This window comes from Haliotis cracherodii, unplaced genomic scaffold (genome assembly GCF_022045235.1).
Source record: "Haliotis cracherodii isolate W230 unplaced genomic scaffold, xgHalCrac1.p SCAF_12, whole genome shotgun sequence".
Classification (NCBI taxonomy): Eukaryota; Metazoa; Mollusca; class Gastropoda; order Lepetellida; family Haliotidae; genus Haliotis; species Haliotis cracherodii.
Window position 1 is genome coordinate 41,640,637 of NW_027266267.1, and position 19,334 is coordinate 41,659,970.

The window sequence follows — 19,334 nt, forward strand, 5'->3', positions numbered from 1 at the left end:
TCCCGAGGATGTCATGTCTGGTGTGTTTATGTAGATGCTGTGTATACAGCCAGATGAATTTAGGTCTGCTTGGCTGGTGTTCATGCACCTTGAACTGGTGTAACTGGGCCTTGTATGGAGTTGTGATGCACATACAGGCGTAACGAGGCCTTGTGCAGTGTTGCTATGCATGTAGAGACGTAACAAAACCTTGTCTACCAGTTGCTATGCACGTACAGGCGTTACCCGAGAGGTCATTTTATATCGTCAGCATGTGACAAAATTATTTGCAGTTGGAAAAAAGTGAATTATAAGACAAGTTGGCGTTTTCAGATGGTGTAAGATATTTGTGATGTAGATTAGAATGTGCTGTGACCTGCGTGTGAACTTGATGTCATTTACTCAGTGTCAAGTCGGAGAGGATGTTGGATGGGGCTGTCATGTGACATGTCAAAGGTCAAACTACCAGATACAATATTGTAACAGCATATGAATACTGTATAAATTACTATAACTATGCTCATGATGTCAATCACTGAATTGTCTGGTCCAGACTCAATTATTTACAGACTGCCTTCATATAGCTGGCATATTGCTGAGTGCAGCGTTAAACAACAAACAAACAAGCTCTAGGCAACATTCAGACAAACAGACAGAATTATCACCGAGGAACATGCGTTCAGGCTTCAGATATTTATAAACCACGATAGACTGATGAAGGAATTAACAAGAATATCAGCATTTCAGTGTCCCTGAGTATTGCGTGTATTCTTCAGGAGAGAACTACATACAACTAGCACCCTGTCACATGCTTTAACTAAAAACAGGTTTCAGATATTTATAAACCCAGATTGATATAGGGGAGGCTTAGATGAGTATATGAGTGTTCCTAGCCGGTATATCAATGCCCTGCATGCCTATACAAGCTGAGATAGCACTTGCGCATATCAGTGTAGTGTACCTTCCTGGAGGTGTTGATTGCTGGGTGTTGAGAAGGATATGGCTGTCATGTATATTTTGAAACTGATGGAAGTTTCATGAGAGGAAAACAGTCAGTGTCCTTGAGGTTTAACTGGCTGATGACACAAGGGCACAAGATGTGAAGGCTGCGCATGTTCCCGGACTGCAAGAGTGTAACTCAAGTACAGGGTTAGCCCTGTGGTCTAAGGTGCTAGCATTAGTGCCTCATCTCAGGTTTTTGTCTAAGTGAGTGAGTGAGTTGGTTTAACGCTGCTTTTAACAGTATTCCAGTTATATCACGGCGTGTCAGCTTAATGTGGGAGGAAAGCCCGAAGTGATGCAGGTCTCAGACGTTTAGCACTTCGGTGAAACCAACGAGCATGGGTATGGTGCTGACAAACCTAGAAACATAATCGGGGCGAACCAGGATTCGAACCCACAATCATAGGTTTCAGGCTAACGGGATCAGGCGGTCTGGCTAACGGGATCAGGCGGTCAGGCTCGCCGACTTGGTTCATGCATGTCATCGTATCCCAGGAGATAGATCCATGCTCATGATGTCAATCACTGGATTGTCTAGTCTAGATTTGTTTATTTACAGAGCTGGAATATTAGGCCTCCTAAGATATGTTATATATTAGGCAAGTCAAGATATGTGGACAGTAAGAACTCCAGTTTCTTATAAGGACAACTTATTCTTATTCATTTACATAATCTAGAAATGATGATTTAAGCTAATGATTATTTCCTTCAACACTTGTGCAAGTCTAGGTACATAAATACATGGTATGTTCATTAACTGCTATGTTTCTGCCCAACCTGTGGAAAAACATTTGAGCAAACACCCCTCCCTCAACCGTGAGCCTGTGAAAGTCCTTCCTCTTCAATCAACATTTAACATCACTGATCTGCTAGTGTCTGCTATTGTCGTGAGTTTCCGTGGAATCGATGCCTGCCTGGTCTGACTGATGGAATGAGGTCTTCAACACAGATCACCATCTTCTGCCAGACGTTTCATTCAGATTGCAGCACATTGGGGAGTTAATCTCCAAATCAAATTGAATTTGGCACTTTTTTGCTTTGTCTTTCAGTTTATTGTAGGAAGTGTTTCCTTTGTGGCCTGGGGCGGTCGGGTAGCCTAGTGGTTAAAGCGTTCGCTCGTCACGCCGAAGACCCGGGTTCGATTCCCGACATGGGTACAATGTGTGAAGCCCATTTCTGGTGTCCCCCGCCGTGATATTGCTGGAATATTGCTAAAAGTGGCGTAAAACCATACTCACTCACTCACTCACTCCTTTGTGGCCTTCTTTTATGCCTGCATGCCCGGTGTTGTACATCTCCTGTATGTGACTGAACAAAGAAATTACTTAACTCTTTTGAATTCATGTTGACTCGTGTATCATTCAGTAGTAACAAATAAGCATCAACTGTTGTGGCTTGGCAACCCGTTAAGATCTGGGTTAGAATAGGTCTTCAGCATCCCATGCTTGTCGTAAAAGGCGACTGTGCTTGTTGAAAGAGGATCGGGTGGTCAGGCACCCTGACATGTTGATACATGTCATCGTATCCCAATTGCCTGGATCGATGCTCATGATGTCAAGCACTGGATTGTCTGGTCCAGACTCGAGTATTTACAGACCGCTGTCATATAGCTAGAATATTGCTGAGTGAGGCGTTAAACAACAAACACGCACAGCTTGGCTGCACTGCTCTGAACATGTTTCAGCACACAGTAATTTCAAACTGCAAAATTTTGTCACAATTGATCTATATATTGATCTATGCCTGTGTCTGTGACATTTGACTGATATTCGACCTATATTTGATTGTCCTGATCCTTTGGTGTTACTGGTGTATGGCGTGATGGTCATTTTATCCTTGACTCTTTGTTTAACAGAAATGTGCCACTAACAGAAGAAGATGCTCCGCAGCGCAAGTCAAGTGCCGGTACCATCCGCTCCGAGGGCGGGGCCAGCCAGTACTATGCCAAGGTGAGTGTCACACACAGTCACTCGTCCACTAGTCCGCTAGTCTCAGACCTGCATCACTTCAGGCTTTCCTTCCTCGCACATTAAGCTGACACACCAGTACTATGCCAAGGTGAGTGTCACACACAGGCACTCGTCCACTAGTCCACTAGTCTCAGACCTGCATCACTTCAGGCTTTCCTTCCTCGCACATTAAGCTGACACACCAGTACTATGCCAAGGTGAGTGTCACACACAGGCACTCGTCCACTAGTCCACTAGTCTCAGACCTGCATCACTTCAGGCTTTCCTTCCTCGCACATTAAGCTTACTATGCCAAGGTGAGTGTCACACACAGTCACTAGTCCACTAGTCCACTAGTCTCAGACCTGCATCACTTCAGGCTTTCCTCGCACATTAAGCTTACTATGCCAAGGTGAGTGTCACACGCAGTCACTCGTCCACTAGTCCACTAGTCTCAGACCTGCATCACTTCAGGCTTTCCTTCCTCGCACATTAAGCTTACTATGCCAAGGTGAGTGTCACACACAGTCACTAGTCCACTAGTCCACTAGTCTCAGACCTGCATCACTTCAGGCTTTCCTCGCACATTAAGCTTACTATGCCAAGGTGAGTGTCACACGCAGTCACTCGTCCACTAGTCCACTAGTCTCAGACCTGCATCACTTCAGGCTTTCCTCGCACATTAAACTTACTATGCCAAGGTGAGTGTCACATGCAGTCACTCGTCCACTAGTCCACTAGTGTCAGACCTGCATCACTTCAGGCTTTCCTCGCACATTAAGCTGACACACCAGTACTATGCCAAGGTGAGTGTCACACACAGTCACTCGTCCACTAGTCCACTAGTCTCAGACGTGCATCACTTCAGGCTTTCCTCGCACATTAAGCTTACTATGCCAAGGTGAGTGTCACACACAGTTGCTCGTCACGCCGAAGACCTGGGTTCGATTCCCGACATGGGTACAATGTGTGAAGCCCATTTCTGGTGTCCCCCGCCGTGATATTGCTGGAATATTGCTAAAAGCGGCGTAAAACCAAACTCACTCACTCACTCACTCACTCAGTACACTATTTAGGGGCATTCATACAGCTTGTATATCAGTACAGCACAACACTGCTGTAGACTAGATGGGAGGGATGTGATTACAGTGGGAGTATCAGGGGGTGGGGTGGCCATGATGGCCTCACACCTCCAGAGTTAATAATGAAACTATCATTTGTTTGTTTGTTTGTTTGTTTGTTGTTTAACTCGTCAATCAGCAATATTCCAGCTATATGATGGCGATCTGTAAATAATCGAGTCTGCACCAGACAATCCAGTGATTGATATCATGAGCATCAATCCACGCAACTGGGACCGATGACATGCATCAACCAAGTCAGCGAGCCTGACCACCCGATCCTGTTAGTTGCCTCTTACGACAAGCATAGTCGCCTTTTACAGCAAGCATGGGTTGCTGAAGACCTATTCTACCCCGGAGCCTGTCACACTAACACACAATAAACACACAATAAACACACAATAAACACACGATAAAGCGGCTTGTGATGTTCCTGGATACCATCTCTCGGTGGAGAAAACCGCCATCAAACCAAGGCTGACCAATCCTTGCTGTAGCAGAATGGATGGACAGTGTAGTGACTGGTCTTGTCGCTGTACGATAAGATAAGATCATTTATTGTACATTAGACCCACTACATGACCAATAGAAAAACTGGGGCTATTTAGGGGAAACTTGAAATAACATATAATGAGAAAGGTTGTTGTATGCAGTAGTTTTCAGTTCTGGATAAGTCATGGTGGCTTGTTGATGCCAGGCAGGTTTGTGGTTGACATCAGAAACAATGATACCAGTCAATGAGTGGTTCTCCTCGTAATGGGACCTGCCTCAGGAATCCTAGCCTTGCTCAAGGCTGTACTGAATGATAAGTCCAAGCGTGTATAGTAATTTTATCTTTCTAATTGGCAAGTCCAGATAAGCAGACAGTAAGGACGCATGTCTCTTGTAGGGACAACTTGTTCTTATTTTATATATAGTCTGGAAATGATTTAAAGTAATAATAATTGCCTTACAGACTTAGACAAGTCTGCACTATTTTTCGCCTTGCTCCTTGGCTATACTGAAAGAAAAGTCCATGGATGTGTAGTAACTCTAGTATAGAGAGGGAGTGAGGAACTGTGGGCAATATTTCAACATGCTTGAGATAACAGGAACTGACAATCCTATCATATGTTGAAACTCCTCAAAGAGCTGTGCATGGTCTGCCTTTCCAGTCGTAGAAACAGTTTTAGCCCACTAGTCCTGATAATGATAACATGTAGCAAAACACTTAAAAATGGCAAATTTCTACTAGTCCTTATGATAATTTAACTATTGGGCATTTTAGCAAGGACTACAGGACTAGTGCCAATTTCTAACGCTGCTTTCTATTCGATGTGTGTGGGGTTTTGTTTTTGCACCAATACATTTTTTTGCCGTGTCATACATTTAAGACGTTAAAAGATGGTACTTGTTGTTACCCTGTCTGGCGCTTGGCATTAAGGGGCTAAAACAAGGACTGTTTGGCTTAGACACACTCACACACACACACACACACACACACACACACACACACACACACACACACACACACACACACACACACACACACACACACACACACGTCGCTATATAAGTGCAATAATCTTGGACGCGACGTTAAACCCCCTTTCACCTCACCTCACCTCTCTAGAAATATGGTTATGGTTTCAGATGATTGGTCTTTGCTGATTTTTGTAATGTTACAGAAGAATCTTAAATTACACATTCTGGTTGTTTGTCCTCCATTGACAGCCCAAGGAACATTGTCTTTTAAGGTTTGTAACTTGAACCAGTTTCCAGTCGTGGATATATTTGCTTGTTGAACGACCATGTCAGGATGAAATTGGATTGGGGCTAATTATATGGCAATATTGTTCCAGCAATCTGGTTTCTCCTTGTATCAGTGTTAATGTCTGTGGATGCGGCCACACCTGAATTAATGGCTATGCTGGTGGAGTTAGACAGTTGTTAACACTAACATTTACTGTGCCAACCGCTAGGCTGACTGTTTGGGTGGTCTGTCAGAACTGGACACATATCCTGAACATACAATGTACATCTACCCTTGCCTTTCTGCAATATTTATCTACCCTTGCCTCTCTGCAATATTTATCTACCCTTGCCTCTCTGCAATATTTATCTACCCTTGCCTCGCTGCAATATTTATCTACCCTTGCCTCTCTGCAATATTTATCTACCCTTGCCTCTCTGCAATATTTATCTACCCTTTGCTCTCTGCAATATTTATCTACCCTTGCCTCTCTGCAATATTTATCTACCCTTGCTCCACTACAATTTTCATCTACCCTTGCTCAGTAGTCCAAGATGTTTTACTGTGCAGAGTTATGTACCTTGTCACTGTCAGGATCTGATGATCAAGTGTCCTGACCTTGGATTTGCCGAACATATGATCCTGGCACTTTGAGCTCCTATGCTATGTCTCATCCTACCCCAGGAGGGCGACACAGTTTAGTTTTGCTGTTGAGGTTTTTGTCAGGCCATTGTCAGGCCATTGTCAGGCCACAGTTTGCTGTCCAGGTTCAAACCACAGGTTCACCCAGTTTAGATCTCTGTTACCTGTAGTCTCACTTTCTTCCGGTACCCAACTTACATGTCATGAAACAACTGAAATAGTGTTCAAAGCAACCACATGGATCATCCAGCCATAGAATCAAGAAGCATGTTTTATCCAGTGTCAGCATCCACAACGAACTGCACTAGATGTTTGTTCCATTGTGAGTAAATGTGGGTTAATGAGGCTGCTGTGTGTGACTCCCACATCCCTCCATGCCCCTCTGTGAGTCACTCTCTCTGATGGCTCCATCTTGTACCATGCTGAGTGATGTTGTCAGTGAAACATGGAGTACAGTCTGTCTGTCATCTCTCGCTGTCGGACCCGTGAAGATCTGGGGTAGAATAGGTCTTCAGAAACCCATGCTTGCCGTAAAAGGTGACTTGTGAGAGGTGACTAACGGGATCGGGTGGTCAGGCTCGCTGACTTGGTTGAAACATGTCATCGTATCCCAATTGCGTACATCGATGCTCATGATATCAATCACTGGATTGTCTGGTCCAGACTCGACTATATACAGACCGCTGGAATATTGGTGAGTGCAGCGTTAAACAACCAACCAACCGACCAACCAGCAATGGTGTAGGTACTTGTTCAAGCTTGCTGTCAAGGACAACTGTGTATGTGGTAGAGATTTGATGTTACATTTTGGGCAGTCGGAGACAACAAGACGACAGTACAGAGTACATCCCTGGAGTGAAGTAATGTGGTCAGTTTCTCCACAAGGGTTGCCATATACCTTGCTGTGACTTAGGCTTCACAAACACACTGGACCAACACTTCAGTAACTTTGAGGTGAGAGGTGAGGTGAAATGGGGTTTAACGTTGCGTCCAAGATGATTACACTTATATAGTGACGTGCATGCACATGTGTGTGTGTGTGTGTGTGTGTGGCTGCTTGTATTAGTCCGGGCTGATGCCGATTTATAGTGCTAGCACACTGAGATACCATGCCGCAGTTTAACATAAATACCCCACTCAGACACGTATACTGACTCCGAGCCGACTAGTCCTTGTTTTAGCCCCTTAATGCCGAGCGCCAGACCGGACCTTCCGCTCTCCGGGCAGACGCTCTACCATTAGACCATGGAGGCGGTCCAGTAACTTTGAAATCAATTTGACAAGCCTGTGAAAATATTTGAGGTCAGGCAAGTGATTTTGTTTCTTCTTTTGGTGAATGTGTGAAAAATCTGTTGACAGTTATCGAGACACATTTTCTGCCTGACTAGTGATGTTTCTGTGGCAATGGTCCTGTTGTCAAACCCTGGACATGTACAAGACTTGTTCAAGAGGTCTCTTGTTCGTATTGTCTGAGTAGGACAGTGGGAGATGGCGCCTGTGAGTACTTGACTGGATGGCAGCCAGGAAGACCCATGCAACTCTCACATCTAAATGCAGCCTCACATCTGACTCAGTTGATGCATGTCATAGTATCCCCAATGAGTAGATCGATGCTCATGATGTCATCACTAACTTGTCTTGTTCAGACAATTTACTGAATTTATTTACAGAATGCCGTCATATAGTTGGAATATATATTGCTGAGTGCGGCGTTAAACAACAAACAAAAGCATTTCATTTTGGTAGATTTTACTCCTTGTATGTTGGTTGGAATAGTCACAGACTGTACATGTACATACAGTCCTGCACCATGACTGTGGAATTTATATTTTTTAGGTATTTGTTTTTTTACTTAAAGCCTAGGCAAGTCTAGACCAAAATAACCAAGTCTAGTTTGCTTGATATAAAAGCAGCAGAAGAGGAAAGGTTCTTTCGAAGAATTTTTTAAATTATTTTAAAGACATGTTTTCATTGACTAAGTGTTAATCTCATGTATGTAGTGTACAGGCAGTTATAGTCTACTTGAGGGTCAGCTTCATGGCCAGAAACTCTGCTCAGTTGATGTTTTGATGAAACCCTTACACTCAGTTCCGTGCTTCAGGCCTGAGCCCTGTTACATGAACGTCTGTCAAGTCAGTTGTAGACAACCACAGTTAATCCACTGGCCACATGTGGCTGGTGTACTTGACACTGGCTACATGACACAATGCATTATGTGTGGGTATAACCCTATAATACATGCTTCATCACACACTGGGCATGCCTGCCTCACAGGGAGATATAGACTATACTATAACTCTCGTATACAACAGCCGGGGTTATGGTCACAAGGCTACATTATTTCTTCACTGGAGAGCAGTTTCCCTGTTAGCCCACTAATTGTGACCATGTGGAGTGATGCATGTTGCCGACTCCCACTGTGGGGCAGGTACAGGAAGGGTTGTAGGGACAGCAAGCTACTGAGTCTTTAAACTGTGTCTTCACACAACTCATGCATGTTGATGACTCCCACTGTGGGGCAGGGACAGGAAGGGTTGTAGGGACAGCAAGCTACTGAGTCTTTATACTGTGTCTTCACACAACTCATGCATGTTGATGACTCCCACTGTGGGGCAGGTACAGGAAGGGTTGTAGGGACAGCAAGCTACTGAGTCTTTATACTGTGTCTTCACACAACTCATGCATGTTGACGACTCCCACTGTGGGGCAGGGACAGGAAGGGTTGTAGGGACAGCAAGCTACTGAGTCTTTATACTGTGTCTTCACACAACTCATGCATGTTGACGACTCCCACTGTGGGGCAGGTACAGGAAGGGTTGTAGGGACAGCAAGCTACTGAGTCTTTATACTGTGTCTTCACACAACTCATGCATGTTGATGACTCCCACTGTGGGGCAGGGACAGGAAGGGTTGTAGGGACAGCAAGCTACTGAGTCTTTATACTGTGTCTTCACACAACTCATGCATGTTGATGACTCCCACTGTGGGGCAGGGACAGGAAGGGTTGTAGGGACAGCAAGCTACTGAGTCTTTATACTGTGTCTTCACACAACTCATGCATGTTGACGACTCCCACTGTGGGGCAGGTACAGGAAGGGTTGTAGGGACAGCAAGCTACTGAGTCTTTATACTGTGTCTTCACACAACTCATGCATGTTGATGACTCCCACTGTGGGGCAGGGACAGGAAGGGTTGTAGGGACAGCAAGCTACTGAGTCTTTATACTGTGTCTTCACACAACTCATGCATGTTGACGACTCCCACTGTGGGGCAGGTACAGGAAGGGTTGTAGGGACAGCAAGCTACTGAGTCTTTATACTGTGTCTTCACACAACTCATGCATGTTGACGACTCCCACTGTGGGGCAGGTACAGGAAGGGTTGTAGGGACAGCAAGCTACTGAGTCTTTATACTGTGTCTTCACACAACTCATGCATGGAGTAAGCGTTTGATTGGCATTCTCGAAGTTGGTGAGTATATAAGCAGACAGCAACTTTATGGATAACTGTAAGAATCTACATCAAAATGTCGCTATATGCATTAAACCAGAAGTTGCTATCCATAAAGTTGTACGTTTCAGTGTTACAAACGTGCACTAGTCCTGTAGTCCTTGACAAACTGCCCAATAGTTAAGGTGTCATATGGACTAGTAGAAATTTACTATTTTAAGGGCTTTGCAGCGTTAGAAATTGGTACTAGTCCTATAGTCCTTGCCAAACTGCCCAATAGTTAAGGTATCATAAGGACTAGTAGAAATTTGCCATTTTGAAGGGTTCTGCTATATGTTATCATCATAAGGACTGGTGGACTAAGACAGTTAGTTTCTATCACTGCTTTGCTATATGTTATCATCATAAGGACTAGTGGACTAAAACAGTTAGTTTCTATCACTGCTTTGCTATATGTTATGATCATAAGGACTGGTGGACTAAAACAGTTAGTTTCTATCACTATCAAGTACAAGTGGTTTGTCACCTGCGTGACAGTGTTCCTGTGTTGGAAGCTACCTACATAAATGCTGTGGCACTATGGTGTATGGGGGCATGTGTTCACACACTTTTGACAAAATGTATTTTGCGTAAACACATTCCATCTAGATAGCTGCTTATGGTCATATAGCTCCTTCTCCCATCATACTGGAGTGTCGGTATTTAAGCCTTTAGTACAGCACTGTAGATGTGGGAACTTGAAAGTTCTACATTACTGGAAATGTTTATGTAGATCTAGAGTGGGCAGTGTTAATTCCATCTGGGACAAGGTGGGGCCTTTCCGTCACCAAAACATTGGTGTCGTTATTAAAAACTGGAATAATAGACGTAAGTGTAGGAGGTTGTGTTATAGGTGCATGTTGTGTTTACGGCATTGGATATACTTGCTTGGGAAATCATGCGCACGTAGGTCATATTTCTTGCGTCATTACTGAAATAGATGCGGCAATACCACGTTGTAGAATGAACACAGATGACGTATGTGAAAGTGATGGAGAGACTATGGCCCTCCCTCTGTTTCCTCGTCATCCTGAAGACTCGCTCCATGTAGCCAAGTCTGAGGCTTCTTGAGTCTCATGTCCGACACTAACTCTGGACGTAGGAGAGCTAAGCGGTCCAAGCCTCCATGGGTGCAGTAGTTGGATGTTGATAGAGTTAATGGCTATAACGCTTGACCACTGGCCAGTCACATGACATATGGGGGTCATTACGAGGTATATCTCACTGGACATGCTAACCATGGACGGAGGGAACGTGGCTTGATGTGATGCTGAAACAGGTACTGTGCGTACATATATAAGTCATCGGTGCAATATCTCCAGCATATTGGATCACATGTCTAGAGTGTATAAATAGAGACATGATCTTACATCTTCTGTAGTTTAACATAGACCTGCAAGCCTTTGCACTGAATGACCCTTTGGTAGAACAGAAGCAGGGAGCAGGGAGCCATGATCGTGGTAGCAGTGTATTCATGTGGGGTAGTGTGTCTCATAGTCTCTGGACCATATTATTTCCCCTTCTGCCCAGCCCTTACTGTAATGCTATAGTTCTAAATAAAACAAGTCCCAAGGTTCTGAATTTCCTGTCTCACTGGGGATCCTTTTCAGACTTAACGTTAGTCTATGATATTGAGTATTACAGGAAACTGCTGAACATCTCTAACGTCTCTCACTCACTCACTCACTCACTCACTCACTCACTCACCAAACCCACTCACTCACCAAACCCACTCACTCACTCACTCACTCACTCACTCACTCACTGACCCATTCACACACTCACTCACTCATCCACTCACTCACTCACCAAACCCACTCTCACACCCACCCACTCACTCACTCACTCTCACCCACTCACTCACTCACTCACTCACTCACTCACTCACCAAACCCACTCTCACACCCACCCACTCACTCACCCACTCACTCACTCACTCATCCACTCATCCACTCACTCACTCACTCACTCACTCACTCGCTGGTCCTGTCGGAATTATTTCTAGGTGACGTGATTTGACTGAAATATTACTGATTGTGGTGTTTACAACATTCAGTCTCCCCTGTGGTAAAGTACATGAGGTAGATGTTTATCATGAGTATGATGTAGTACTTCCCTTGAGGCCAGAGTGTTCTCTCATTGTGTTGATGGTGTCAAGCATCAGATTACCTTTGTCTATGATGGAACAGTTTATTCTGATGTATAGGTTGTGGGCCATTGGTGATGTACAGTGTGCGTGGTTCATCTTGCGTGTGTCAGCGAGTTGTCGGCAGGTCCACAAGGAGAGCCTGCAGTGTTCGGGGATAGGTGAATTTCTATACCATACTGTGTCTCAGGGATGCCATCTTCCCGAGGCAAGTGAGTTAACTGACTTTAAAAGTCCAGTTTCCACCCTTGCTGAACTAGGCTGGTATTAGGATATTGCTGGAATATTGCTAAAAGCGGCGTAAAACCATATTCACTCACTCACTGTAATAGCTGTGGTAAACATGTGTCTCCAGTCAGTACCTTTCAGAGTGCACCTTACTGTGATCAGTACTCAAGGTACCACTATGTAATCACAGCTTAAATGTTCCAGGGTGGCCCAGTGGATTAGGGTCACACTCGGGTTTGGATCTGTTTTGAATCTGGTTGTACACAATAAAAATGTACTCCACTGTGTGCCAGGTGTAGGATGGGGGCCCAGGATGATATCCTGGCTTACAAGAACTTCAGTGTAGCAGTAGCAGTCAGTGTCTTCATTAGAATAAGTCCCCAGCAACCTGGGCTGGTCATTAGAAGCGAAAAATTGGATCAGGTCATCACTGACTTTCATTGGTTGACTTCGTGTCCTCATACCCCGACCGCAGTGATTCTTGTCTCACAATATTGATTAACCCGTGAAGATTCCGGGGTAGAATAGGTCTTCAGCAACCCATACTTGCCGTAAAAGGTGACTAACGGGATCGGGTGGTCAGGCTCGCTGACTTGGTTGATACATGTCATCGATCCCAATTGCGTGGACCGATGCTCATGATGTCAATCACTGGATTGTCTGGTCCAGACTCGATTATTTTACAGACCACCGTCATATAGATGGAATATTACTAAGTGCGGCGTTAAACAACAAACAAACAAACAAACAAAACACAATATTGATCACTGGATTGTCTGATCCAGGCTCATTATCACAGGCTGCCACTGTAAATCTTGAAATTAACGCGAGCTAGTGATGCTACCAGGTGTTCGCGAAGACGTAAGCTTGTTCTGCCCTGCTGGTGGCACCCATCACAAACACATGCAAATGCAAGTCAAGTGTTCACCTCAAAAAACACCGAAACATTTGCTACAAGTCAAAATATGCAATTTGCATCCGACATCATTTTTGTAACTGATGCTTCAAATTTGGAAAGGTCTTCCACATTTCTACCATAATTTTTTTTGAAAGCTTTACTGCGGCCTTGAATGCTGTAACCTTGATCAAGCAACTTTTGAGGAAGAGTCGTATGATGTTCTTTGAAATCTTCGTAGAAAGATCATGCTCAGTCGTACCTCAAAAGACCCCAAAGGCTGAAGTTTTGCTGGACATACAGGCTATTATCATGTATCATGTGTGGGGACTAGGGGAACATCTAGATCATCATGAATTCATTGATTTAATTGTTACACGTCGATTTCCAAATGGAAATTTCTGTAAATCTTGAAATTAACGAGTGCGTGAATTAAATGCGAAAAATGTGAGTGGTCTTTGCTCGTATTAATTAACATTGCATTTATGTCTCCAAATGACTATCCAACAATAAGACCGCCCCACTGCACTCTTTGGATAGCCGAAATACCAACTTGAATATAAACACAAACACGGTTTATTGGGCAGCAGTTGTAACAAGTACTTAATAATGTCAGTCAAAGAATAGGAATTACACAATAGGCATCCGGTGAGTTATCACTGCTGTGGTCAAAAGTTCTACCCACTCGTGTGAAGCTTGAAGACACCTTCTCCTCATACCAATCAGTGAACAGTTGTTGGTTCAATTATTTTACTGCGTTTGAACTTCCTTAATGCCAGTCAACAGAGAAAACATAAACTGTGTGTTGTTTTTAGGAAAACATTGTTTTTTGTTAATACAGAAGTGCTTTACTCAGTGCTACTTAGTGGTACTATTTGTGTTTGATTGGATAAAGGTAAGGATATGTATCATTCCACTGGGGATGGGGAGGGGGGGGGGGGGGGTCACATTGATATTGGGTTGCATTTTTGGCTTGGGATCAGCAGTCGTATTAATTTGGAGATGCATTAATTTCCAGATTTACAGTAGCTTAGTGTGCTGTTAAACATAAAGCAAGCAAAACTTCCTTAACAGTCTGCCTCGGTCCAGGTGAGATACAGCAGCCATGACTGTGAGTGTGGCTGGAAGTAAGGGGGAGATGAGTTGTCCATCTGGTGGCACACATCTCCCAGATGTTGAGGGTTGGGCTGGGGGAGGGGCTGGGCTGGGGGAGGGGCTGGCCTGGGCTGGGGGAGGGGCTGGAGGACTGTGCCTGGGAGATGGTGTAGCTAGAGGTCATTATGCAGGCTGTACTGGCAGGTCTCTGAAGTCACGGTAATTCAAGAGCAGCTCCTTTCAAACGTTGGTTTAAGTCACAGGGAGATATGATTATTAAAAGACATTTCTTACCCCTAAATTTAACCAGATTTCAATGTTTGTTAAAACCTGTTTTGAGCAAGACTTCCTGTTACCTCTTCTACTTAACACATGCAAGTTTACAAAATGTATGTAGAAGTATAACAAAAAAAGGCCAAGAAAACAATTGGGAAAAGTTTCAAGAGAATTTTATTTTTATTTTGATGATTGTAGTTGTGATGATGATGGTGGTGGTTGTGATGATGATGATGATGATGATGATGATGATGATGATGATGAAGCCAGTGAGTGCTACATTGGGCACATCACTGAGGAATGTTTACGTGACGATGACGATGATAGTGTGGTGATGGTGTGGTGATTATGATGGTGATGACAACAACGACGATGATGATGACGATGATGATGACGACGATGATGATGAAGCCAGTGAGTGCTACATTGGGCACATCACTGAGGAATGTTTACGCTACAATGACGATGATAGTGTGGTGATGGTTTGGTGATTATGATTGTGATGACGACAATGACGACGACGACGATGATGATGATGAGGAAGCCAGTGAGTGCTACATTGGGCACATCACTGAGGAGTGTTTACATGAAGCTACCTGCCATCCAGCCAGGCCATCACTCAATCTATGGTAACACCAGGCTGTTCCTTTCTCCTCCCTACATCATGCTGTTTTCATCCAAGAGACCAACAGGTCAAGGTTAACTAGAAGAATCTGTGTCTTGAAACTACACAGCTTGTTACGATCAAGGGATGAACTTGTAACAAAACTGAGGGATTAACACACCCAAAGGAAAAAAAGTATTGATGGTTATGATACAAGTATAGATTTCTATTACTGTATTAGGCTGTAGGGTACATAGCCTTGTGGGTAAAGTGTTCACCAATCACACTGAAGACCAAGGTTTGTTTCTCCCATGATGGATATGCGTAGGGGTACAACCCTGTGCATCAATATTTTCTGATACAGTCAAAGAAGAATTAATATATTGTTACATAAATAATATCTACTATTTTGAGGCATTTTGATGGACTGGGTTCCTATCTAAACCATGTAAACAGCACACACTGCACGCTGTGAACATTGTTCACATATTGATGACATACAGGGTAGTCTTCTTTATCCATACCACCCATCTCGCTATCTGAAGTCTCGATAGTTGAATGAAGAAGCGCCATTTGGACAGCAAAGATATATGTTATTTTGTCCCCAATACGCTTTGCAATATCTATCACAATACATCTCGCCACACTGCAATATATTGCAATAAGATTTATGTGCCAATACAACAGTAGAAACAAACATGTTTAGTCCACTGGTCCTTATAATGATCACATATAGCCAAACCCAGAAAAGTGGCAAATTTCTACTGGTCCTTATGATACCTTAACTATTGAGCAGTTTGGCAAGGACTACAGGACTAGTGCCAGTTTCTAACACTGCACTACACCAACCCTAGATATGTGTTCTTGGCATCCCCAAAGTGATTGCTGTAAGAGCAGAGTCATACCTAGTGGTTGTTGATTGCTGAACTTTAGACATTCCATCCAGACAGCTGATTATAGTGATGTAGCGCCTTTTCCTTGCGGCATTAAACAACAAACGACCAAACTGGAATATTGATAACAGCGGGTAAAACTCACTCACTCACTGATATAAATTATGTTCTTTGCTGAGAAATAAAACTATCATAAGCATGTTTTTGTCATACCTTTTGATGATATACAATAATAACGTGATGTTTGTTTAAAGCCACACCGCAATATTCCAGCTATATGGTGGTCTGTAAATATTCGAGTCGAGACCTGACAATCCAGTGATGGACATCATAAGCATTGATCTACGCGATCGGGATACAATGACATGCATCAACCAAGTCAGCGAGCCTGATGCCGTTAGTCGCCTCTTACGACAAGCATAGTCGCCATTTACGGCAAGCATGGGTTGCTGAAGACCTATTTCTACCTGGATCTTGACGGGTCGGGTAATAACATGAGTTGTTGTGAGATAGAGACTGTTTGTAGCCCCAGTGTTTACACACAACATCAAGGACGGATCAACTCGTATGTGATGATGGCATCCCTTGTTTTCCGTCCCGACACTTGTCTATCAGTTCCTTCCTGTCACAGATACATGGAAGTCTGTGTATCTGAGAATAGGACTCCGTCTGATTGAAGTCAGCTCCTCTTAGAAACAGCCACTAGAGGTCCTCCAGTTGATCTGAGGCAGTAATAACTTCCTGTTTCACGAGTCGTGATTGGTGATCGACATCAGTCAGGCTCCGCATGAAGTCACTCACCAGACTACGCTAAGAGTAACCAAAACATTTGACTCAAACTGAAGTTGTTGTTAGGAGAAACTCACTTGACATTTGGATTAAACCAGGTCCACATTTCACATCACCAACAAATAATACAACTAGGAGCCTGTGTTAGAGAATAAGAAATAATCATCGAGCTTCGTCAATTATTTATTATGTATGTTTTCTATTTTAGTTTTAAAAATCTCTTTTATATCATAACCATAAATACCTGTTTGGGCTGACAGTCACATTGTAAAATCTTTAGATTTTCAACAGATGTCCTCTCCACTGCCCACATGTCTAATAGTTGTGAGGATAACCCTCTCCTTTCCAGGAAATGGAACAAGGCGAAGCCAATTTCCAACCATCTCTGTTTTATCATAGAAATAAGGTTATGTAATGGAGAAGTCTTTTGTTTATGTTTCTTTAATCAACAGAATATATATATAAATGTTTATTACCATCATTTAACAGTAGTTGTAGCTCCCTCAACCTTACTTCTTATAACAACAGGTTCTAAAATAACCAGCTGCAAAAAACGTGAAAGAGACAAAAAACTTGGTGGTGAATTTTTTGGCTCCAGGTCAGATGATTACATAAACATTGAAATGTCAATTGGAGGGTTTTGTGTCCAGATAGAGCGCTGCTGTTACATAGAAGGGCTGTAGTACAACAAAAGATGGGACTATCAACATACCAATCAGACAAGACTCTCCATCCATGCAAGGATTTCACAGTTTCCTTGACTCGTAGGACCCCATTTGAGATAGAACAAACAGATGAAGTCTCCCACTCTGACATGGCTGCATCTCCATGACACCCACTCCCTTGGCAGCAGGGTAACACACACTCATAGTGTTCCATGCTGGTACTGCTGACCTCACAACTGTTTCAGATTGTATAAACATGTTAAGACCCCAGGTTAAATTGGAATGAAATTGAAACAATAAGTTTTGTTGTACAGTGATTGGAAGTATCTTGTAGAGTTATATCATGGCAGAAAAAGGTGATTTTATCGGTTAAGTGTGTTTATTATTTTTTTAAAATTAAATGAAAAAGATGTCATTGTGTGTGTTATTTTCAAGAGAAATGGAACTTTAAGTGTTTGAAAATAATAGATTACAGCTTTGAGGCATTCTGTTGTTGTCACAGAGTTTAAGAATTTAATCTTTCCTGAAAAATGTGCAATATGTTTTTTATCAATGAAAAAAAAATCCCAGTGACTAGTTATCCCTGAATGTGATCATTCCGAGGAAGTTTGTTCTTATTAATTCTCCTGTCTGAAGGCTGCCACAGGTTAAGTGTTTGTTTCATGGATAAGATACAAATTGGGTGGAATTGTGAGTATTATGTGAAGGAAAAAACACCAAACCTTTTGTTTCATTTTCACAGGTATAAGATATGATTATACCATGAATTTGAAGATTACTTGTTTCAGATTGGTCATTCAGAGGTTGTCAAATCACAATAAACCCCCTCTGATTTAAACAGCTGATTTGACAGCCGCATCACCACAGAAGCTAATATTCATGGAATAGTACTTTTTTCAGTCATTTTAGGTAGGCATATTTAGTTATTATATCTACAATTATAAGTTGCAAATGCAAAGTTGTGGTTACTACAATATTCAAAGGATGTGAGGCAATATGTTTCGTGCTGCACGTTTGGTTCCAAATTCAATTTATCGCAGACAAATCTACATGTGAGTAATGAGTGAGTAATGAGTGAGTTATGAGTGAGTAATGTTTTATGCCACTTTTAGCACTATTCCAGCAAATATCACGACGGGGGACACCAGAAATGGGCTTCACACATTGTGCCCATGTCGGGAATCGAACCCGGGTCGTCGGCGTGACGAGCGAACGCTTTAACCACTAGGCTACCCGCTGCCCCTAAATCTACATGTAACCTTTGTTTTTAAATGCCCTACTTTAGAAATTTGTCTGGGTGGTCCCCATGGGGGCTGGGGGGTTGGAATAGGTTCCCTTGGCAACCTATGCTGGTCTTAAGGCAACTTAGTGAATTGGGTGGTCAGCTTGAGATTCACGGAGGGGTTGCTGACTAAACAGCAAAGAAACATCTCATTTCTGATTAAGACCCAAGATAAACATCATAAAAGTAGGTATAAGAATAATGTGTGGGGTGGACAAATAAATCCTGATGTAACCAACTTGTGATAAGAAGCTGTTAGAATTTGACTGACTGTGTGTCATTTTACCCTGATGACAGAGATCACTCTGAAGCACATGCTGGTCTTGTTGACATACAGACTGCGGTGTACATGTGCTGACTGCGGCATAAAACAATGGCTGTTGATGTGTTGCACCTGCAGGTTAGATTGTCCTGAAGCCATTGAGTGTGCCAGGCCTGGCAGGGTGTGATTCATCCCTTCAGTGTACTGGGGCCTGGGAGGGATGGAAATACTTGCCTCTGTTAGACGCATCAACACATTCAAGTCTCTCTGTTCCGCTGAATTAGCA

The 19,334-nt window shown here is 43.2% G+C and overlaps 1 protein-coding gene across 15 annotated transcripts in view; it reads left to right on the forward strand.

Annotated features, from left to right (window-relative positions):
* LOC139458423 (rho GTPase-activating protein 32-like) overlaps positions 1–19,334 on the forward strand; it is a 178,535-nt gene that overhangs the window by 118,588 nt on the left and 40,613 nt on the right. For 13 of the 15 annotated variants that reach the window (XM_071239848.1, XM_071239856.1, XM_071239860.1 and 10 more), the window contains one exon: positions 2,837–2,930. In XM_071239848.1, the coding sequence (XP_071095949.1) occupies positions 2,837–2,930 (94 nt within the window). Of the gene's footprint in view, positions 1–2,836; positions 2,931–3,726; positions 3,737–10,969; positions 11,193–19,334 lie in introns of those variants that run through there. The other 2 variants (XM_071239863.1, XM_071239862.1) reach the window with 2 other exon arrangements.